A 23,278-nucleotide genomic window follows, 5' to 3' on the forward strand; every position below is an offset into this window, starting at 1 on the left:
CAAGGCTTCAGGGAATAACTTGCCCTGTGGAACTTTATCCGCAGGATAAATTCCCAGCAGTGGCACTGCTGAATCAAAAGGATCATGCCATTATGATATTTACTGCCAAATTCCCCTCCACGATGGTTGAACCAGTTTAAGCTCCTACCAGCAATGCATAGGAGAGCCTGTTTGCCTATGTAGCCTTGTCAACAGAGTGTGTTACCAAACGTTTAGATTTTTACCACTGAACAGGCATAAGATGGTCTTCTGCTTTAAAAACCCTTCACTGTAGCCCCATCCCCCTTGCATAGAGTCCAGCTTCCTTGGACAGTGTAGCGGTGAGCTCAGCCCTGTCTTTCTCGAGGGCTCTTTCCCAGCCAGGGAGATGGATGTAGACACAGCTCAACCAGAGCACGGGACTCGGTGTTCCAGTCAAAGAGCAGTGAGAAAAAAGACGGAGGCTTCAGGGAGGAGGTAGCATCTAAGCTGAGCCTTTAGGGACAGGTCAGAGTTTGACAGGTGTCAGTGGGGGAAAAGAGAGGGGGACTGTGTGGGTGTAGACCACAAGGGAGATGGGGAATGTCTGGGGAGGGTGAAGAGCCCAGGATGGCTGGAGGACCTAGAAGGAGATGAGCCTGGAGAGGGGTCGGGGACAGGTCACGATGGACCTTCAATGTCATGTGAGAGAGAGTTGGGGATTTAACCTGTAAGTGATAGGAGCACAATGAAGGCTTTTGAGAGGGTGTGTGAAGTGGGTGGGTGGAGGGAGTGTTTAGCTAGGACTTTCGACTTAAAGTCAGAGAGAATATTACTCAAAGTGGCTTAAGGAGAAGGGGAATTTATTGCCTTATTTATGAAAATAATCTAGGGATACATTAGCTTCAGGCATGGCTGTATCTAGGGGCTTAAGTGATGTCATCAGAAATCTGTCTTTCACCCCTGGTTCTGCTTTCCTCTGTGTTGCCTCGTTCCCAGGCAGGCTCCAGTCTTTCCTCCCACAGCCTGGAAATATAGGTCAAAAGAGAGTGTATCTTTCCCAAGAAGATGCTCCTGGGACTGATTTGGGTCAGGTGTCAATTCCTCAACCAATCACTATGGCCAGGAGGATGGAATGCACTGATTGGCTGGGTCTGGGTCACATACCTACCCACCTGGTGGAGGAGGCGGGGAGGGATAATGTAAGGGGGTAACGGGAGGAGTGTGTATGGCGAGTTTGCCTCAGCTTCATCCGCATCACAAGGTCTGGATTGGGGGAGGATTCCCAAAGAAAAAGCAAGGTGCAGTGTCCAGAAAAGGGAAGGATGGGCGTATGTCGGAGACAATTAAAGGTGGGGAAACCCAAGCAGAGGCTGTAGAGCTCAGGAAGAGGATGAGGGAACTAGAAGAGGTTCCTTTTGAGCTCCTCCCTTGGAGGTGTGGTGCGGGGCCCTGAGCGCCTCCTTGTGGCCGGGAGGCGCACCCCACCCGCTGCTGCAACCGGGTCCCAAGGTGAAAACTGCAGAGCTAGTCTCAGGCAGAGCCAGGCAGCCTTGGCGGGCAGGGCTGGGCAAAGACATCAGGCCCTATGCCAGCCCGAGACCTCCAGGCACGGTGGTGTGTGGACCCAGGGCCTCCAGATGCTGGGCTCCTATTTTAAGTCCGTTTGGAGTGGCTGGGTTTTCACATGACTCCACTGAGCCTTGAATGCCAAAGGCAGTGGTATTTAGCCTGCTGGAGAGGACATGCATGCCACTCTGAACTCCTCTGGAGGCCCCAGGAGGAAAAGGAGACTCGGTTCTATCTGGCAACTTTCTCTGCAGTGACCAAGGCAGGGCTGTGCCGGCCATTCCGTGCCTCTCTCTCGGGTCACCGGGTGGGGTGTGTGTGTGACGCTGAGCTTCTAGAACAGCCAGATGTTCTCTCCTGACCCAGTGTGTTGCCGCTTTCCCTGTCCGCTGCCCCCAGAAGCTCCAGCCTTGTCCCCTAAGATACAACGGAATCCCTCCTTTTATGCCTTAGCATCGGCCTGCGGTAGGCTGTCCTGTGGCTCAAGAAGGCCTGTGTCTGGTGGAACCAACCCCCAGAGGCAAGGGAACTGGCCCTTATCCTTTATTTTATTTATTTATTTTAAGGCATTAACCTTCTGTTTATTTTTTTATACATCTTTATTGGAGTATAATTGCTTTACAATGTTGTGTTAGTTTCTGCTGTACAACAAAGTGAATCAGTTCTACATGTACGTGGTCCCCATCCCTTCAATCCAGGGCAAGGACCCCCCTGCCAGCCCCAGACACAGGGCTTTGTGCCCCCACCCCTCACTCTTCTCCCTCACACATCTCTGGTTTGTGGTTAAATATCTGAGGGGTTCTTTTATTAAAGATTTTCCCCACCTCGACTGTAAGGTCCACGTGGTCAGGTCTGGGTCTGTTTTTGCGTTTTCTTGGATGGCTGAGGCCTGGAACAGTGACTGGAACATAGTAGGTGTTCAATAAATTGTTGTTGAGCAGACGACAGCTCCAGTGGGCATCCTCCTGCTTATTGGATGTGAACATGACGAGAACAGGAGAGACTCACAGGAGAAGACGGCCACCGATGGCGGGCACTGGGGCAGCTTGATTTAAGGAGACTCAAATCCTGGCAGCATAGCACTGGAAGGAGGCAGAGCCCCGGACATCACGCTGTCCCCTGCCCCACTTTGAAGGGCGTTGAATCAGTGTGCAGTGGCTTGCTCTAGGTCACCCAGGCAGGGCTGGAACCTAGACTTGGATGCTGGACTCTCCCCTCTAGGCCTGGACTCTCCCTTCTCCAAGTAGCACACAGGTGGGTGACCGTGAAGGAGGGAGGACCCTGGTTGCCCAGTTGGCCTGGGGCTGGCTGCTTCTGTGAGTCAAATCTGCTTGCAGGAGAGGCTGTATCAGAGAGCGAGCACATACTCAGGAGCCATCAGCCTTGGGTGGGAATTCCAACTCTATCTCGCACAAGCTGTGTGACCTCAGGCCAGCTACTTCACGTCTCTGGGCTTCAGTTTTGTTAGCAGTGAAATGGGACAGAAACACTCCCTGCGAGAATTCCCAAGAATGCATGGATGGGGCCTGGACATGGCCAGCACTTCAAAGCACCCGGCTCTCAGTGATTTCCTGGCTTCCAAGTGAAGGAGAAAGAAGCAAGGGCTCAGGGAACCTTTGTAGGTGACAGGGGTCCCTCTCCATGGGCTCCCCTCATCGTCCTCTACCCCTCCTTAGCCCACCAAATGCCTGCACACCCTCACAGACCCCAAGCTAACTGCTGTGCCTGAGCTAATGAAGGGCATCTCATTAATGCTTGGCAAAAGCTCACTAAGACCATGAGCTGTGGACTTCCCTGGTGGCGCAGTGGTTAAGAATCCGCCTGCCACTGCAGGGGACGTGGGTTTGAGCCCTGGTTCGGGAAGATCCCACACGCCATGGAGCAACTAAGCCTGTGTGCCACAACTTCTGAGCCTGCGCTCTAGAGCCCGCAGCCACAACTACTGAGCCCGCGTGCCTAGGGCCCGTGCTCCGCAACAAGAGAAGTCACCGCAATGAGAAGCCCGCGCACCGCAACGAAGAGTAGCCCCTGCTCACCACAACTAGAGAAAGCCCACGCGCAGCAACGAAGACCCAACCCAGCCATAAATGAATAAATGAAGAAAGAAAGAGAAAGAAAGGAAGGAAGGAAGGAAGGAAGAAAGAAAGAAAGGCCCATCCTCCAGAAGAACCCATGCTGCCAACACCTTGCTTAGGAATTCCAGCCTCCAGCAGTGTGAGAGGATAAATTCCTGTTAGAAGCCACCCAGTTCAGGGCACTCTGTTATGACAGCCCAGGCAGACTGATACAAACCCTGAGAAGGGCGACTGGCACAGTAAGTGCTGTGTCAACTTGTACCATTAATCGCGTTTGGTGTCTGTCTGATGCTCCCTCAGCAAATACCGAGCACCTGCTGGGCACCAGGCATGCACTGGGCGGGGACACGGTGCTGTGTGTCTGTCGTGCACGCCCAGCACCCCCCGACCCCGGTCAATATTCACAGATGACCAGGTGAGCTGATCTGGAGACAACCCTCAGGGTTGTCTACCCCGCCCTAAGGGTTTAGTCCCAGCTCAGTCTGTGCCCAGCTTCCGAAAGCCCAGGGGCCAACGTCTGTCCCGAGGAAGAAGGTCACAGCACAATACCAGACGCGCTGAAGGGGCCGACGGACATCCCTGTGGGGAGCCAGACGGGCCCCCTCCCACGGTGCTCCCCCAGTGGTACCCAGCCTCCTGAGCCTGCACAGCACTCTGTGACCCTGCTCCCCAGAGGGTCTGGCACCTTCCACCCCGCCTCTATCTCCTTCCAGGCCCGGCCCCACCCCTCGTGCCAGGTTCCGGCTGGGCGGCATGCAAACACTTAGTTATTTCAATTTTAAGAATACGATGGAGCCAGCGATGCTTAAAATGCTCGTGTTAATGGCAGCGGTCTGCAGTTTCATTTCACTTTAATAAGAACCATCTGCTGTGAGCAGGCGGCAGGCACGGCCAGCTCCCCCTCCCAGGGGCTGCCCCCCTCCCCCAAATTCCAACCCCAGAGTCAGGTGGGGGAGGTAGGGGCTCAGATCTGTAAGGAAGGCTGTGCTGGGGCCCCATGGCTTCCAAAGAGCAGGAGCCCCTTGAGGCTGGGGCCAGGGGTGGGACATGCAGTACCCCAGGCCGGTCCCTCCGTGCTCCCCGGCCAGGACTAAAAGCCCTGGGGAAGATCACAGGACCACCCAGCACTGGCCGCTGTAAAACTGATGGGGAGGCGGGGGCAGGGAGTGCGAGGCCCTGCCCTTGCGCCCACTGTGCTCTTCCTGCAAAGTCCCCGAAGGAGGCAGCTCTGGCTGTGCCACCACAGGTCAGTCACTTTGCCTCCTGATGCCTCGGTTTTCACATCTGTAGAATGGGGGAACTGTAACACCCACATCAGAAAGTTCTTGTGAGCACTGAGGCAGTGTGCGAGGGAAGCCCCGGAAAAAATCACCTGACCCTCACGGTGACCAGGCACAGGGGGATGGCTGGTCTCTTCCGCCGCCAGGCATAGTCCAGGGCGGCTGCCAGCTTGACCACCCAGCGGTGGCTGGCACTGAGATGAAGGCAGTGTGCGTCACACAGGTGAGTGTCGCCTGGCCCAGGCCTGGGAACGTAACTAGCTGTAGCCAAGCTGGGAACAAAGTGCCCCTGGGGTCAGAGAACGAGCATCTCGTCCCCAACCCACTGGACCAAAGGTGTGCAAAGCCGGACGTAGTGCCAGGGCTATAGGGAGGTCCCATCGGGCAGGGGGATCTTATAGCCGCTCTGGAGGAGCAGCAGGCAGGCGCCCAGCCCCAGGGCCCCTGCCAGGAGCACGGCACCCAGGGCTTTGAGGAAGGAAGTCCTGGTCCGGGTGAAGGAGCCGGGCGCCATGATGCCGAGCAGGGCTGTGCTGACCGTGAGCGTGTAGAGGATGGAGACTCCAGTGTTGAGTGCGACGATCTTGCCAAACTTGGCAAACGGGGCGATGATGCAGAAGAAGAGGGGCACCGTGGCGATGACTGTGGTGAGGGCGCTGGAGACGATGGCCACGCCCACATGCCGCACAGCCTCCAGCGTCCGCCACTGGCGCTGCGAGTGAGCATCCTGGGTGTGGGTGAGAGAAAGCTGGGGGCCCAGAAGCAGGAGGGGGTGCCTCCCTGCCTGGGGCTTTGGAATGGGGGCTTGGACCCGGGATGAACACGCATCGCTGTCCAAGGCCAGCCTTGCCCTCACGGGCTCCCCATTCCACCTCCGTGAACGGGGGTGATAACAGCACCTGCTCCCTGGGGTTGGCGTGAAGCTGAAGTGGTTCCCCTGCAGCAGCTCACGGTGCACAGCACACAGTAGGGCGTGTTAAATGTGGCTATGACAACCAGAGCATTGATGATCTGCACAGGAGGTCCTCAAATGTGAGCCGTGATTGGAACTGATTTCCTTCTTCTGACCAAGAGCAGCTAAATGTATAACCGATTTAATTTACATATTTATGAATGTTTCACACCAACACAATTCCAAACTAAGAAAAGCCAAAAACTTTACGAGACCCAGAGCTAGTTTTGGCACTGGTACACGGGCATGTCCTCCCTAAGCCACAGGGTCCAGTGGAGGCAGGGGTTGGTGGCCTCAGGGTCACGACTAGAAGGGCTCAGACTTGCTTCCCGGGCTCCAGAGTGAGACTTAGACTCAGGGAACCGAGAAGCAGGAAGGGCCCTTGGACATCGCCTGGTTCAACCCCTCATACTCACTCAGGGAGACAGAGGCTGGGGGGAGTGGGCCTGCCCACCACCCACCACCCATAGCAATGCTTGGGTGGGGCTGCTTTAGAACTTGGGTCCCCTGGACGTGGAGAATGGCCCTGGAAACTGAGCCTCCTGGAATACATCCTGGCTGGGCATTGGGTACCAGGGGTGTCCAGCTACCCTTGGGGGTCCTCATTGGCACCGAGGGGGGAGAAGATTTGCTGGGGAGCGGTGGGGCAGGCAGGGTGCTCACCTCGGCCTGGTGCGGGGGCAGGTTCTCTCCGGCCAGCAGATAGCCCTCGACCAGATGCACGCAGTAATCCACGGAGGAGCCGACGAGGATGGACAGGGAGATGGCTTCCACGGCGCCCATCTCCCAGCCGCTCCAGTACATGACGGTCACCACGAGGCAGACGCTGCCTACGGGGCGCGGGAGGCGGCAGGGAGGCAGCTTGGACCTGGTACCACCCATACAGTCCTGGAGGATTGCTGGACAAATTCTAAGGGCCCCTGGGGAAGGTGGTAAAGTCTACAGTGGAGCCCCCAGCTCTGGTGACAGGTGCGATGAGTAGGGACAGGGCCAGAGAGAGCTGGGTTGGGGGGGGCTGCTGAAAGAGGGGACAAGTGCAGCAACATGTCCCTGGGACGAGAGCTACCCCCTGGTGACACCTGGCTCCCCTCGGGGAGCACATGGTCCTATGAATGACTGTCACAGAGGCTCTTTTTGCTTGGGGTGGGGAGTCGGGAAACCTTCACTGAAAAGACGGGACAGTTAAGGGTGGAGAGAAACCTCCTGACCGGAAGCCACCAGCGAGACCCCTGCCCGCTCCTGACACCCGGGCCACTTACCCAAGATGCTCAGGAGCACGGGCAACAGGAGCAGCACGTGGGTGGTGAACACGGTCACCGCAGCCACGCAGATGAGCAAGGAGAGGGCCAGGCCGTACAGGGCGCTCTGCACCCCTGGAAGGGAGAGGAGGGGGCCCTCAGCTGGGCTGCACCGGGGGGCACCCACAGTCCCCTCACCCTCATGGACCAGAGGTACTGGGGTTATGCAGACGGGCACCGTCACAGCTAGCTGTGCCACTCTGGGTGAGCCGCTTGACTTCTCTGAGCCCCCATTTCTTCATCTGTAAAATGGGGTAATGATAGTACCTACTCCCTAGGCCTCGTTTGGAGTTTAAAGAGATGACATAGGTCAGGCCTCAGCCAGGGCTTGGCATCAAGAAGGGCTCCAAATGAGAGACCACTGCCGTGAGGGTCATTACCATTACTTTTTAGGTGGCCAAATTCAGGATCAGAGAATGTGGCCCCCCAAGCAGGAGGGGACCCAAACTCTGGTCTCTGATCAGTGTTCCCGGCCACTGTGTCATCCCAGTTTCTCCAGGGCTCTCGGCCAGAATTGAGAAGACAAGTGTGGCTCAGACAGGCCAGGTCGTGCCCTTCCTGCTCTAGGTCACCACCCCGTGTCCCTGCTGCCAGCGCCCACCCCACCGGGACCCTGTGGGGTGCGGGCTGGGCTGCCGCTTGCCTATGATCTCCATGAAGATCCGCTTCCAGTGCTCACAGGTCTGGAAGCCGCGGTGCAGGGCTGAGCCCTCGGGGACCGTCTTCAGCTGCTGCTGCAGGAAGCTCTCCCAGCGCAGGTAGTCCGAGTAGGTCTGGAAGGAGGACTTGCCCTTGTACGTGGTCTGCGGGGACATGAGCCAGTGAGACAGGCGGGCAGCTGTGGCCCACGCTGCTGCCCTGGTGATAGCTGGTCTGCTCTGTGCCAGCTGCAGCTGGCCTCTGGCCACTTGCAAAGAGAGTGCGCTGTGTGAAGGGTGAGCCCACCTGAGATCACTTCCCACCAGCCTCTGGGTGCACGTGTGACTCTCACAGCAGCGGCAGGTTCCCATTCAAGCAAAGTCCCCGTCCCTTTCCAACAGAACCACCTCCAACTTCCAGAGCCCCCCAGCTCCGCGTCCCACCCTCGGCCCATGCTGTCCCTCTGCCCTCTGCACAGCTTGCTCCCACCCCTCCTTCAAGCCTCGTGAGGTTTCCGTCTCCTCTAGGAAGCCTTCCTTGATGCCCCAAGATGGTCATCTTCTGGGCTCTGCGAGTCCTCAGTGCTTCCCCATCACAGTTCTCGTCACTGCCCGGCAACCTGCCCCTCCTCTCCTGGCTAGACTGTGAGTCCGGGAGGGCAGGTGACCTGTCTGGTTCACGGCGCCCAGCTCTGCAACGTTTATATATGTTACCTCGCTGGTCCAATCCTGCTCTCCCTGAGCACAAACCAGTGTACAGCGTGTCTGTGCGCACGTGTGTGTCTGCGTGCTGGTGGGGGAGGCTGAGCAGGGATTCTCTCCTCCAACTGTCTGCTGCTTCGGCCTTTTTGAAAAAGGAGGGAAATTCAGACGCCGGCTACAACATGGATGGATGTGAAGAATGCTGTGCTACGTGAAACGAACCAAGCACGAAAAGAACAGCGCTGTGGGATTCCGCCTCTGTAGTCAAATCCATGGGGGCAGAAAGCAGTGGTGGGGGGAGGGGGTGCCTGGGGAGTCCGTGTTTCATGGGGACAGTTTTCAGTGTTGCAAGATAAGAAGTTTTATAGATGGATGGTGGTGATAGCTGCACAACGCTGTGACTATGCTTAATATTACTGAACTATACACTTAAAAATGGTTTAAATGGCCAATTTTATTACGTATATTTTACCACAATTTTAAAAAGCTACATGGGGCTTTGAAGTGGTGTCTGCGTTAGCCTGGGGCTCACTGAGGGCTTGGAGGTGGTCTGGGTTCTCCTCGTGGTGGCCAGGGGTTTGGCTGCTCGTGCAGTGAGTGGCACAGGTGGTGGGACAGAAAGTAGGGCTGGGGCCGAAGAACAAGAATCGCCCTTGTCACATGAATTCTTGTTCCCCAACACCTTCACGTGACTGACCTACCCTAGCTTCTCGATGACTGCCAGAGGGCGGGCAGGGAGGCGTAACCCTAATCTTTAGAGGAGGAACTGGAGGCTAGAGGGGATGCGTGTTTTGCTCAAGGACACAGAGCGCAGCAGGATCAGAGCCAGGACTGGACCCCGGGGCTCAGCACGGAGGCAACAGGGGCAGACCTGGCAAGTCTCACAGTGCCAAGTGCTAGGGCCAGGCCCGCAATGCCCAGGTCGGGGATGTGCGTGTGTGCAAGTGTGCATATGTGTGTGCACATGTGTGTGCATGGGTGTGTGTGCATGGATGTCTCCTTGGCAGAGCCTAGGGGGTGAGAGAGGAGGCAGTGAAGTGTCGAATGGCTGGTCCCCTGTCTTCCGATCTCTCCTGGGGGGGCCCAGCACGGGGGCTCTGTGGTCCCAAACCTGCCCCCTCACAGTGGCAGAGGGGAGTGTCCTGGACTGTCACCTGCCCCTGGAAAACGATGTGGACCTCGGGCTGTCGGGGAGGGAGGGTGCTGGGGGGTGGGTGGCGTCCCGTGTGGCAGAAAGGCCGAGCTTGGCGGTCAGACGGCTGGTTTAGCACTTGGTGCTGGCGCTCACCAACCCCGTGGCCTTGGACAAGCAATTTCACCCCTCTTGGCCTCAGCCTCCCCTCTGAAGAACAGCCACTCTGCTCTGATCTGGGATGAGGTCCGGGGACCCGCGGTGACACTGCACTCTGTGAGGTCAGCACACTGCCCTGCACCCGGTGGCCCACCCGGGGCTCACCGACTCGAAGGCCATGGAGATCCACTGCACTCGGCCATCCTTGACGCCCACGGCCCCGTGTGACAGCTGCCCTGGGAGCAGGTGGGGCTCAGGCAGCTCCTTGCACTCGGGGTGCAACATCTGCAGGAAGGAGGAGATGCTGTAGCCTGCGGGGAGAGGGGAGAGGTGGGTCGGGGGGGACCCGGGAAGGGAGCACCTCTTCCCCCGATCCTGCCTGCGCATGTGTACTTACCCATCTGGGTGTGTATGCACAGGGGCACGCACCCTTCCCCCAACCTCCTAGTTTAAAAAGTGTCTGGAACCACTGGCAATGCCATCGGGAAACCTACAACACCTATTAGCCGTCAGGGCAGAAACTGACATCTTGTGCCTTCTCAGGAAGAGCCCTGGCCAGACCCAGGTCATTGTCTGTGCCGGCTCCCGGCCTCGCTCCCAGTTCTGGAAAAGCTCCTCCTGCAGGTGCGCCCTGCACACCACACCCCCGCCAACGCCCGTGTGGCTCTGCACCAGTTCACCTTTAGGCACGAGCCCGCTCTCATCTGGAAGATTCGCACGCCCCCCACCCTAGCGTGGACACACATAAGCTTGGACACATGTCTGCAGATGCCCTCACGCCAGGCACATGCGCCCTCGGGGCTGTCCACCCTCGGGTCCCCCACACGCACCTGAGGGCAGGCACTGGGCCCCGCCCGGCTTCACCAGCTCCGAGTTCCCCGCGATGGCCTTGCAGAGGCGACACAGGTGCCCGATTTCTTTGAAGAGGTCAAAGCTGCTGTCGTAGATGACGCTGCCCTTTCCCAAGGAGACACAAGCCAGTGCGACTGCTCAGTGAGTCGGGAACTCAATCCTGGGCCCCACCCCCGGGGAGGAACCTCCGGCAGCTCCTGCTACCATCGTCGCCAGCACTTGGAGCCCTCTGCCTGGTCACCCGCGGTCCTGCCGGAGCCTGCTCTGCCCTGCCCCTGGCAGCACCTCTGCTGCCACTGCTGCCCACCCGCACGGGCCCCCTCAGCCTCCCCTCCTTGATCTTACTCACCACGCGCTCACCTGGGCTCCCTGCCTTCCCCTCTCCCTCGGCACAGCCGAGTCCCACCTGTCCTCCAGCGCGGGCCTCCTCTCCTCCCTGCCTCCCCAACCCTCCTCTGAACACCTGCGGACTCCCGATCCAGACTGGACAGATCTCCTCTGACCCCACCTGGCTCCCGAATTACTTTCTGTCTGAAACCCTGTACACGCAGCCAGGCTGACTTCCCAAGGCAAGGGTCATGACCAAGAGTACCGACGTCCACGGTCCTTCCCACCATGTCTCAGTACCCACCAAGTGCCAGGCACAGACCTAGTCATACCTCCGTGTCAGTTCCTCTCCCGTCCAACGCCCTAGAGCCCAACCCTGGCACAAACACGTACAAGGTAGGGAGACCACCCCGAGCGAGGGCACCATGGCCGAGGCACGCAGCAAGGGCTGTGGGCACAGGGAGGGCCCCGTGCAGGAGGAGGAGGGCAGGGAGGCTTTGCACACCTGTACTGCCCTCACCTCCGTGCCACCCCTAATGATGCGGGGCCGCTGGCTCAGGCCCCACTGTACCCAGATTCCTGGGCAATTCTGAGAGCTCAACGCTGCTCAGTCCTCAAGAGAAATGGTGCCGCGTAGCGGAGCCTGTGGGCCAGGTGAGCAGCCAGGGAGCCGAGAGGGGGTGTGCGGAGCCGGGCCGGCGGGCCCTGGGCTGGCGCTAGCTTGCAAGTCTGGTGTGGCTGGGCCCTCTGGCATCTGCCCAACGTGGGCACGCGTACCGGGTCTCCGATGACATGGTTGTCCACCTGCCGCGTGCGGTTGATGCCAACGATGCCAAAGACCACGAAGACCATGGCCCCCGTGTCCACGAGCGGCCGCACCGCCGGCTTCCCGCAGCCCGTGTTCACGCAGGGGTTGAAGCCGAAGGTGGCAGAGGGGCGGGCCTTGGGCGCTGCGGAGGGAGTCACAGCTGTATGGGAAGGCGGGGCCCAGCCTCCCAAGGCCCCGCCGTGGCCTCCCCGCGTGTACCTTTCTCGCTGGGCACATAGAAGAAGCCTTTGGTCGGCCCATCGGGGCTGGAGCCGAGCAGGCAGCCAGGAGGGGCCGCACACACACGGCCGTGGAAAGGGGGCTTGTGGGACTGGGCAAAGTACAGCTTCCTGTGGAGGCAAAGGAGGCGAGGCCAGGACTGAGGCCAGGAAGGCCAGGAGCAGTGGGGGTGGGGAGGCACAGGCGGCTGTGAGCAGGGGCTGGAAGAGTGCAGGGGACGGACTCGGGCTCCCCCAGCACAGGGATTTAATCTTAGGTTCAGGCCTGGGGTTTGGACACCTGTTCTAGTCCCGCCCCTGCCAAGGCCCGCCCTGTGGTCCTGCTCAAGGCACTTCCCCTCTCTGCATGTGTCTCCTCGCCTGTGGCAGGAGGGGCGGAAGAGACCAGCAGCTTCCAAACGGTCCTCAAGGGGCCCCAGGGCTAGCCTTGGGGGTCGGTGCTCAGAAGCCCCCTGCCCCACTTTAATCTGAACAGTGACAGAGCCTCAAGATTCTGTTTGAAGAAAGGATTCCACGGTTAGCTTATTCACCACTGGACTTGATGTAGCTCAAGGCTCTTTCTAGAATGTTCTAAGCTCAGCCAGGCAGCCTGACCCCAGTGGCTACTGTATGTGCAGCGTGAGCCCGACCATGGAGGGGAGGCAGAGGGACCCCCTCATGCCCCGAGCCGAGGTGTGCCAGGCCAGAAGGGCCCAGTGAGCCCATCTTGGTCATCCCCCTGCCCCAGGCATCAGCCTCGTGTGGGCGTTCAATGTCCTGAGGCCAGGCCCTGTCAGAGACCATGGGTCCCTGGTGTCACCAGTGCAGGCCCCGCGCTGCTGTTCCCTGGACCACAGCAGCAGTGCGCTCTTCCTTTCAGAGCCCGTATTGTAATTTGCAATGACACTGTGCTGTCTCCCGAGGGCAGGAGTCACATCTGTCTTGTTTCCCATCCCCAGCACTAGCCCCGTGCCCGTTCACAGTCGGTGCTCAGTGTTAAATGAATGAATGGATGAGAGACAGGCCCTCGGCTGACACAGCCTCAGTGGTCAGAACGTGGCGGGGGGAACCTGGGAAAAGATGGCCCCAGCTGGCTCAGAGACCCCCGGGGCACGGAGTGCAGTTGATCATTAGGTGTTCACGGGGACTTACTTCATGCCAGGCACCAGGTAGGGCGTGCGTATTCAGTAGGTAAAGACAACAGACACGGGCTCTCTCCCATCACCTTACAGTCCGAGGGAGGGGGAACATTCAATAATTGTTTTCTGAATTAACTGTAGGTATTGAGAGCGTGGGTAGTGCCTTGGAGAGGAATGCAGAGTGTACTCATTCATTCCTTCATTTACTCAGCAAGTGTTTCCTGAGCACCCGCTACCTAGCACCGGGTGAGGGGACACAGCACAGAACGGTAAGCTGCTCACGCAGGATGCCTGCGCGCTCCTGAGCAAGGACAGGTACTAAACCAGTAGGTCAGTATGATTCCAGGTGGTGGTAGAAGCCAGAATGAGAGCAGCGGGGTGATGTATGGGGAGAGGCGGGTGCGGCTATTTTCCCCACGGAGGGAAACCTTGTTGGGGGTGGGTAGGCATCTGGGTAAGGACCTGAATCTTGAGAACAAGTCAATCCCGGGAGGAGCTAGGGGCAAGCAGCCTAGGCCCAGGGAATAGCAAACGCAAAGGCTCTGCGTTGGGAACTGCTTGGCGTGCTGAGGGGCCAGACAGCCGCTGCGCCTCCCGCGGGAGCCATGCAGAGTGAAGGCTGCAGGTGGGGGAGCGAACTGCGGGCCTGGCGTCTTGGCATCCCCGATCCCCAGTCCTGGGCGAGAAGCATCTGAACAGATGGGTAGAAATGGACTGGGGTTTCCGAAAGGTGTCGTGGGAGGGGCAAACGAGTGGGCCGGGCTGGTGGAAACCAACTTATCTGCGAGGCTGTTACCGGGTGTGCTGGTGCTCCTTGGCGGCCACGTAGAAGCTAAAGTCAAACTTCCAGCCCCGCTTGGTGTCGCAGGCCAAGGTCGTCACCATCCACCTGCCGGAGGGGCTCGCCGCCTGGAGCAGCCCTACTGTAGACATACAAGCGGTCAGCTTCTTGGTGAAGTTACCAAAAGGCGCTCTATACACCTAAGCAGTGGATTGACAGAGACAAGACAGGTGACTCTGGGAGGCTGCCTTGGCCTGGGCCCAGCCTCAGGCTCGGTCCCCTCCCTCCTCGGAGCGCTCGCCGCCCCCTGCCCCCATTCCAGCCCCCAGAGTCGGGGGGTAGAGACCTGGGCAGAGGCGCAGGAGGCCTGGGTTCAAGTTTAAAGACGGAGCAAATCCTTCCCTACCTCTCTGAGCCTCAGTCCTTCCTACAACTGAGGATCTACTCCAAGCCAGGCCCTGAGCTGGGCTCTGAGGATGTGGCTGTGAGCCAGACAGGCTTGGTCCCTGCCCTCCTGGGGCTGCCAATTATGATGGCTTCAGATTCTTTGAAGGGCCTTGAATTAACTATGAGGCCGATAAGGCACAGGACGAATGGGGCAGTGGAAGAGGAGGCCAAACTGGCAAGGATGGTCAGGATAGGGTCCTAGGAGGAGGTGACATTTGGGCTGAATGGGGAGCCAGCCACGCATGAAGCTGGAAGGAAAGCCCTCCAGGCAGCGAGAACCGCAGTGCAAAGGTCACAGCCAGGGAACGCCTCACACACCCCATCTTTCGAATGGAAATATAAACCCCGAACAAATGAGCTGACATGTGGAACTGTCACCCAGGAGGTGTAACATGTTAAAGAAACACAAATCATTCCTGAGAGGAAAAATCAGAGGCCTGGGTTGGCCCTGGGAGCCCCTTTTCTGGGGCGCTAGAACAGACGGCTGAGAACAACAACCTAACTAACAGCTCCCATTTTACTGGGCACTTCCTATGTTCCAGATGTTACAGAATGCACAGGCCTTGCCTCACGTACCTCCAACATCCCTGGCTGGTACCTTTCATGTCCCCGTATCACAGATGAGGAAACTGAGGCTCAGAGAGACTACATAATCTTCCCAAAGACATACAGGTTATAAATGGCAGAGCCAGGACTCGAACCCAGGCCTGGCTGACTCGGCAGCCCGTGCTCTCACCACTCTGCAGGTCCCTGCCGCAGGCCTGGCTGACGGTGGGAGAGGGTCCTCACCTGCCTGGAGCAGCTCCATCCTCGCAGGCCCTGCCCCCACCCCCATGTGGCCAGTGCCCACCAGTGTGGCACTGAGGGCCCCCTCCCCTGGTAGTGGCAGCTCACTTAACAACAGCCAGGCTCACCTGGAAGGAGGGCACCTCCCCGTCCCCAGAGGACACGGTCTGCCAAGGGCCAGGCAGGCTGGCGTTGAGGGAGAACCTGTAGACAGCCGGGTGGCCTTTGCTCTTCACCTTGGAGACGTACACAGTGCCCGGGGAGTCTAGGGACAAATGAGGGGAGGAGGAGGGACAATCACCTCGACTGGCTTCCCCTAACCCTGCAACAGCCCAGCCTCTGCTCTGCTGACTGAGGAGCTGAGCCTGACCTTGGGGTCATCTCTGAATGGTGGCTCTGTTCCTCTCTACCGGACTGAGCTCATGGCAATGATGGGGGACTAGTTGTTGGTGGTGGACACTGGATGGGGTGCAGGTATAGATGGAGGGGCGGTGGTGGTGGACACTGGATGGGGTGCAGGTATAGATGGAGGGGAGGTGGTGGTGGGCACTGGATGGGGTGGAGGTATAGATGGAGGGGAGGTGGTGGTGGACACTGGATGGGGTGCAGGTATAGATGGAGGGGAGGTGGTGGTGGACACTGGATGGGGTGCAGGTATAGATGGAGGGGAGGTGGTGGTGGACACTGGATGGGGTGGAGGTATAGATGGAGGGGAAGTGGTGGTGGACACTGGATGGGGTGCAGGTATAGATGGAGGGGAGGTGGTGGTGGACGTTGGATGGGGTGCAGGTATAGATGGAGGGGAGGTGGTGGTGGACACTGGATGGGGTGCAGGTATAGATGGAGGGGAGGTGGTGGTGGACACTGGATGGGGTGCAGGTATAGATGGAGGGGAGGTGGTGGTGGACACTGGATGGGGTGCAGGTATAGATGGAGGGGAGGTGGTGGTGGACACTGGATGGGGTGGAGGTATAGATGGAGGGGAAGTGGTGGTGGACACTGGATGGGGTGGAGGTATAGATGGAGGGGAGGTGGTGGTGGACGTTGGATGGGGTGCAGGTATAGATGGAGGGGAGGTGGTGGTGGACACTGGATGGGGTGGAGGTATAGACGGAGGGGAGGTGGTGGTGGACACTGGATGGGGTGGAGGTATAGATGGAGGGGAGGTGGTGGTGGACACTGGATGGGGTGCAGGTATAGATGGAGGGGAGGTGGTGGTGGACACTGGATGGGGTGGCAGCATGGGTAGAGGGAGTGACAGAGATGGTGGGAGCCATGGGGTGGTGTGCCAGTAGGAACTAGGGTAGTGGAGGTGACGCCAACATCGATGTCCCAGGCCTGGCGTGAACGGTGCGGGTGTGTTGCTGGTGAGGATGGTGGGCACAGAAGGGGGACGATGGCGTGTGATGACAAGGACACGCAGAACTGCCCCATGTGGGGGGTTTATTCCCACGTGCATCCTGGCATCCCACATCTGATGGAGACCCCAGCAGGGATAAGCCCGCCTCCAGTGTTCAGGACGCCCCGCCCGCCCCCAGACACTCAGGATGGATCTGCCACACAAGGCGGTTCACAGTGCACCACAAGCCAGGCTGCGGTGGCGGCAAGAAGGGACCGCCCTGTTCTGGCTGAAGAGAGCTGGTGGGACGAAGGACAAGGGCCTCAGGTTCACCCCCGCACCGACCCTTCCACGGTGACCCAAGAACACAGGCTTTTGTTCCCGAAGGAGAATCAAACCATGGATTTAATGTGCTCTCCCCACAGGGCCCCTGCACCCTTGTACAAGGACCTCCCACTGCCCCACCCAGCCAGTGCACACTCCCCACTGACCCTGTAGAGTGGCCTCAGGCCATCCGGCCCAGGACACCCCCGAGCCCCGCTTCTTCTCCAGGGACGTCCGGATGTTCTGCAGGCTGTGGGGCTTCTCCTGGAACAGACCTACCCACCCCCCCCCCCAACCCCCGCACCGTGTCAGACAGCAGGGCCTCCCTGGCTGGGCCCGGCCAAGGCTGGGAGAGAGATGACCTGAGGGACATGGGCCCCAGGGCCCTCAGCTTGGGAAGCGGGTGGTGTCAAGGGTCTGAAAGAAACTAGATGGAACTGAAGAAAGGCCAAATGCTGAATTTACAAGAATCTTGAGGCAAAGGAAAGGAACCTGCCAGCCCCATCCAGAGAAGGACACTCGCAGCCCACCCTGCTCATCCTCGCCACGCCTCACTTCCCTCCTCTGTCAGGTGGGATGACACCCAGAGGGTACCTCCAGAGGGTGGGTGAGGGACAAAAGGGGATGCTGCGTCTCAGGCGCTTAGCAACGTGTCTGGCTTGCGATGAATGCTTGATAAACAGGAATAATTAGAAACGGCATGTTATCAACTAGCAGAGACAGGGGAGACCTCCTGTTTTGCCCCAAGCAAGCAGAGGTTCAGGGAGGTTACATGGCCTTCAGGGGAAGTGAGAGGCACAGCCCCATCAGGATGGGTCTTGTCTGCCCCTAAAGCCGAAAATCTTTTTGCTACAGCCTGAAGGGCCCCTTTAAGGGGCAGTTCAGAGGCTAAGAGATACAAGGGGCTGGGGCTGGGGTCCTGGCCCTTCTCCAGATGTTTCCAGGAACTTCGGGACCATCCCAGGGTTTGTCCATCTGTGAAGTGGGAGCAGACAGGCCCTGAGGGACGGTGGGAGGCCTTGCAGCGGCAGTGCCATTGGAGCGAAATTCGATGCCCAGGCAAGTGGGAGAGGAGCGGGGATGTGGCCAATTTAGGAGGGGCTCCTCAGGCACCTCTCTGAGCTGCAGCCAATTATCATGCATTCGGCTAATGCCATTTACCAAGGGGAAGGCCAGGTTAATCTGAACACCACCCTAATTACATGAAGGCAATTACAGCAGTCAGCGGGTCTTCCCGCGGGAGCTGGAAGCAGTCACCCAAGCGTCTTCTCATTTGGTTTCTAACCACCCGGCAAAGCTGTATGACCTTGGGTCGACTTCCCCCGCCCCAACTCCAACCTCAGGCTCCCCTCTGTAAGACGAGAGCCTGGATCAGACTAACTCTAAGGCAAGCAGACATCTTTAACTCACCTCTTAGCTCATCCCCGGCACGCGCTCCATCACCAAGTCCTGTGGGTCACCTCCTAAAAACCTCGTGTCTTCACTGTCACCATCGGCCACACCGGCTCCAGCCCCCACTGTCTCTTGTCTAGATGACTGCACGAGACTCCCACCTGGGCTCCCAGCCACGCTCCACGCTGGCCCTCCGACCACACAGCAGCTGGCCCTTCTCTGCTTAAAGCCCTCCACTAGCTTCCAGTGCCAATTACGATACAATCCAGACTCCTCACTGTACCCCAGCAGGCCCTGGCCCAGCCCGCCTGGCTAGCCTTAGCTCCTGCAACTACCTCCATCAGACTTGGCCCTGGTCTCTCCCACTCTGGTGATCGCCTCTGCCTAGACCGCTTCTCTCCCCTCCTCTCCCAGCTTGGTCAACTCCTTCCCTCCCTCCCTGCCACCCAGGCAGGCTCAGTCTTGCCTTAGACATTCCCTCCTCCAGGAAGAAGCCTTCCATGATGCTGAGCTCCCCAGTCACCCTCCTTTTAGTCCACCACAGCTCAGATCTACTATTATATGGCCTGCCCCAGCAGTGGAATGAACTCCCTGAGCTCGAGAAGTCTGTCCTGCCCACTGCGGCCTCCCCAGCACCAGCACAGCTGGCACCCAGTAAGTATTCGTTTAATGAAACGTGAAAACACTGAGGCTTAGAGGTGGGGTGATTTGCCTGAGGTCATACTGTGATGGGGAGCCTGGATCTCACATCTCTCATCTTGGAGACGTGGACTCCAAAAGGAGCAGGGGCCCACAGGGGACACCCTGGCAGGAAACCCTCACCTGAACAGGTGATGCAGGAGATGCCCTCGGCGCTCAAGTTGTACTTGAGGTCTAGCAGCACCTGGATGTTGGTATCCGGCCGGAAGAGCAGCGGGGCCCGGCTGGCGGGGCGGAGCCGGCTGGCGAACACCAGGGACAGGATGAGGATGGAGACAAAGAGCCCTGCGAGGAAAGGATGCTGCGCTAGGCAGGGCTGGGGCCAGGGGTGGGGCGGGGTGGAGGCATTCGCAGCTGGGGCTTCCAGAGCCCTGGGAAAGAGCTGCTCCCTCTATGGGGACAGGATGGGGAAGGGGGGGGCAAGTATCCCAAGGGAGTAGGCAAAGGCCCAGCGTGCCAGCCTGTGGGTGAGGCTGCTAGGGGTCCGTCCCTTGGAGGTAGGGGCCGGTTGTTACATGTGTCATTGGTGGTCAGACTGTAAGCTATAAGCTCACATTCCTGGACAAGAACCAGCCACCACCTTAGAGCCCTTAACAGTTTGTAAACAGCCAGCATATCCACTCGATCTTACACAGACCTGAATACAGTCAGTGATGATAATAATGCTAATAATAGCAATAGCAGCACTTAACTTTCGTTGAGCACTTACTACATGCCTTGCACTGGGCTCAGTTCTTTACACACACTGTGGCTTTCCTCACAACTGCCTTAGTAGATAGATACTATTCTTATCCTCACTCATAGGACAGGGAACGGAGGCTCAGCCTAACTGGCACAGTCAAGGTGACACTGCTAGTACACAGCAGAATTAGGATTCCAACTTAGCCAAGCTGGTCTAAATCCAGAGCCCAAGCACTGGGCGCTCTGCTCTGCTGCCCAGCCTCACGACTGGCACATAGTAGGTGCTCAATAAGCAACAGCTATCGTGGAAGCAGCTTTATTCTACACAGGAAGTGGGGTAAAGCTCCGAGAGTGAGGGACACCAGCCCAGGTTTCTGACCTCTAGCTCATCTGGGGAACAGGAGTGGGCTCCCAATGCCTGCACGTTCTTTGCATGGGGTGGGGTCTGTCCCCCACGCCTTAGGCACTGGGAGAAGTTGCAAGATGGGGGAAAGGAGAGTGGAGAGCCCACTTACCCACTATCACCCAACGGCTCTTGACGGCCGACCACAGGACCCAGTGGTGCAGCAGCTCCTGCAGCTGGGCGATGAGCTGCCCCCGGCTGCCCGCATCGGGGGCTGGCTGCAGGCCCTTGGGGGGCACAGACACCAGGGACGCGTCTCCCAGCTCCAGCGACACTGCCAGGGCAGAGCAGCGGCCTGTCAGAGGGCCGGCCCAGAAGCGGGTCAGAGCCCACCTTGGTCCCTGCCCTCTCCAGGGAAGCCCAAACGCTCGATGGGGATCTCGTCCTGCCCTCCCCTCAGGACCAGCCTGTCCTCATACCAGCTCGCCAAGGGCTACTTCCCCTGGCCGAGGCAGCCCCTGGGTCCCGGCAGGCTCAGCGGGAGGCCCGCACCAGCTCTCACCTGGCTCCTCCTCCACATTGAGCAAGGGGATGTCATCATCCAGGTAGGGCATGGGGCCCTGAGCAGGGCTGCCCCCAGCCCGCTCAGCAGCAGCAAACACGTCCCCGGGGAAGTGCAGGGAGCTCCTGCAGCCGCACTTCTGGTGGCAGCTGTGGAGACAGTGGGAGGAGGGGGTGAGTCCTGGGTGTCCAGGGAAGGGGGCGAAGGTCCCGGCTACATGTGAACCCAGGTATCACACTGCTGCCGACAGCTCACATAGGACACTCATCACAGGTTTCCAGGAGCCTGCACCTGAGTCCTCTCTAGCCCTGGGGCCCTTGGGTGCCACTCTTCCTCTGGGGACACAAATGGTGACAGCAGCCATTACCCAGGGAGAGGGGACGATGACTCGCAGCCCAAGCATCAAGGTGACCAAAGCAGGGGAATCATGTCTCCCACATCGTGTGCCCAGGGCCCTGACACCAGGAGGACGGGGAAGCGGGGCTGGGCTGAGGACGTAGCTGAGGCCTCGGCTGGAGTGAATGTGAGGGAGACAAGGCTCACCCTAGGGACTGGGGACAAGAACAATGCACGCGGTGAATGTGCCAGGAATACTACGTGCCAGGCGGTGAGTAAGATTCTCTCATGAATCCTCACGGGGTGACATGTACCCATTTTATAGAACAGGAAGCTGAGATGCAGAGAGGTTAGGTAACATGTCCAAGGGTCCGCAGCCGCCAGGCAAAGAGGCTGAGGCTGGAGCCCAGGACTGGGAAGACTGCTGCGCCCACTGCCCCCAGACTGGGGGGCGGGACAGGGCGGGCTTAGTTGGGGTCTCTGTAGAGATTATAAACAAGGAGCCCTCTACCCGAGACACTTTGCTTCTATGTCACAAAACTGTCATAGAAATAGTCAAATCTGAACGTCTATAGTGCAGACCGCTGTGCCTCGGCCAGAGTGCCCTTGTCCAGTGCCCAACCCGTACCACCATACATGGTGGCCCTGAAGCAGGAGGTGTGTGGGGGAGAGCTGAGCGTGTCCCAGGCCCGAGTCTGAGCTCCTCGCTGCCCCTCCTTGGCTCACCATGGTCAGGTGGATGCTGTCGTGGACCCCTGACAGTCCTGCCCATGCATGCCCTGCCTCAAGCCCAGACCCTCCATCCTTCCTCAGGACTCCCAACCCAGGCAGCCACCCAGGCTGGATTCCATTTGGTCACTGTCGCCGCCCCCCCACCCCCCGCCACTGACCACCTGGCCCACGAGACCCCCAACCCTTAGACCTTCAGCAGCGGCTCCGGGCTGATCCATTCAACTCTGCACACCACTCACTGCACCTAAATATTGTTCCTCTCCCAAGATGAGAACCTTGAGGACATTTAACGTGGCGGCTAAGAGCATGGGATCCGGAGTCAGATTATGTGGTCTAAATCTCAGCTCCACGCCTATTAAATGGGTAACCTTGAGAAAGTTGCCCAACTGCTCCAAGCCTCTGTTTGCTTGTCTATAAAATGGGTGAACTAAGAGGACCCAGCTGCCAGGGTCCTTGGGGAGGGTGGCAGTAAGATCTCGTACGAAAGCTCATTGCCCACTTCCTGGCACATAGTAGGTGGTCAGGTGTAACTACTGGACAGGATTCTCTTCTTCCTCTGCTCCCCCAGTAGTGCCCAGCATAGGACTGGGCATACGGAAGGTGCTCAATGGTGAATCACGAGGCTCTTGGGAGACAGGAGGGTGTGCTGAATGGCCCCCCAAGGGCCTGCTACGGATATTCTGTGAGAGGAGGACGCGCCCCCCTGCCTGGCTCACCTGGTCTGGCAGGCAGTCTCCAGCGGCGCCATATAAAGGCTCCAGATGCCCAGGGCAGCAGGCATGGTGAAGAGCACAGTCAGCCAGCAGCAGGACACGATGAGAGACATGAACAGGCCGAAGTCGTGGACGGCCGGGATCTGGCAATGGGGAAGTAGAGGGGGCATGTGGGACCACCAGGCCTGGAGCCCAGGGGGCCTGGGGGCTCTGCAGCGAGGCACTCAGGACCCCCGACCACCCTCAGACTGAGGCAGGATGAGGAGGCCGGGGCTGCTGGACCAGAGGCACTGGCCTAGGAGGTGGTCAGAGGGCCAGGCTGGTGCCAGGGGCAGGGCAGGGGAGGAAGAGTCCCACCTTTGGTCCACACTGCAGCCCTCTGCCCGGAACAGTGCTCAGCACAGAGCAAGCGCTCCGTAACTGTGATTACATGAAGGACAGAGGAAGACGTGCCCTGTTGGAGCAGGCCACGGCTCAGCGAGGGGGAAGGGAGGGAAAGCTGCTGTGATGGGAATAGGGAGGTTGGGTGTGCTCCCTGCCCAGGGTCACAGGGACCTGCACAGGGCGTGGCAGTCAGAAGGAAACTGTAGCCCACAAGCAGACAGGCCTTCACTGTTTGTGAAACACTTTCACAGTCATCTCATGTCAGCCCCTGATGGTCCACACGTGAGGAAAGCGAGGCTCAGAGAGCTTAAACAACCTGCTGAAGGTCACACAGCCAGAAAATGGCAGAGGTGGGATGTGAACCCAGCTCTGCCTGTTTTCTGGATGCGGTTCTCTCGGCAGGCCTGGAGAATCCCAAAGCACCTAGTGGTTTCTAGACAGGATCCTCAGCCCAGGTCACAAAACCTCTCAGATTCAGGCAGGCTCACTGTCCTCTAGGCTCTGTTGGCACCAAGGACCTGGCCGAAGATCCTTCTCCTGAACCCAACTCAGACGTGAAGGAGCGCGGGGTCAGCGAGAGAAAAGTGAGTGTGAGGCATGACCCTGTGGCGTGAAGCCAGTGGGTGGAGAGGGCCCTGGACCCCGCTCAGGA

The 23,278-nt window shown here is 58.8% G+C and overlaps 1 protein-coding gene across 1 annotated transcript in view; it reads right to left on the reverse strand.

Moving 5' to 3' along the window:
* Positions 1–5,246: 5,246 nt before the first annotated feature.
* The window catches only part of DISP3 (dispatched RND transporter family member 3), a gene marked incomplete at both ends in the record, with an annotated part of 29,997 nt that continues 11,965 nt past the window's right edge, over positions 5,247–23,278 (reverse strand). The window contains 15 exons of the mRNA XM_082657433.1: positions 5,247–5,609; positions 6,498–6,660; positions 7,090–7,207; positions 7,776–7,935; positions 9,929–10,074; positions 10,594–10,720; positions 11,720–11,892; positions 11,970–12,100; positions 13,904–14,088; positions 15,250–15,386; positions 16,952–17,059; positions 18,999–19,160; positions 20,072–20,233; positions 20,462–20,610; positions 22,246–22,385. Of these exons, the coding sequence (XP_082513559.1) occupies positions 5,247–5,609; positions 6,498–6,660; positions 7,090–7,207; positions 7,776–7,935; positions 9,929–10,074; positions 10,594–10,720; positions 11,720–11,892; positions 11,970–12,100; positions 13,904–14,088; positions 15,250–15,386; positions 16,952–17,059; positions 18,999–19,160; positions 20,072–20,233; positions 20,462–20,610; positions 22,246–22,385 (2,424 nt within the window). The remainder of the gene's footprint in view (positions 5,610–6,497; positions 6,661–7,089; positions 7,208–7,775; positions 7,936–9,928; positions 10,075–10,593; positions 10,721–11,719; positions 11,893–11,969; positions 12,101–13,903; positions 14,089–15,249; positions 15,387–16,951; positions 17,060–18,998; positions 19,161–20,071; positions 20,234–20,461; positions 20,611–22,245; positions 22,386–23,278) is intronic.

This window comes from Grampus griseus (assembly GCF_964374135.1).
Source record: "Grampus griseus genome assembly, chromosome: 1".
Taxonomy (NCBI): domain Eukaryota; kingdom Metazoa; phylum Chordata; class Mammalia; order Artiodactyla; family Delphinidae; genus Grampus; species Grampus griseus.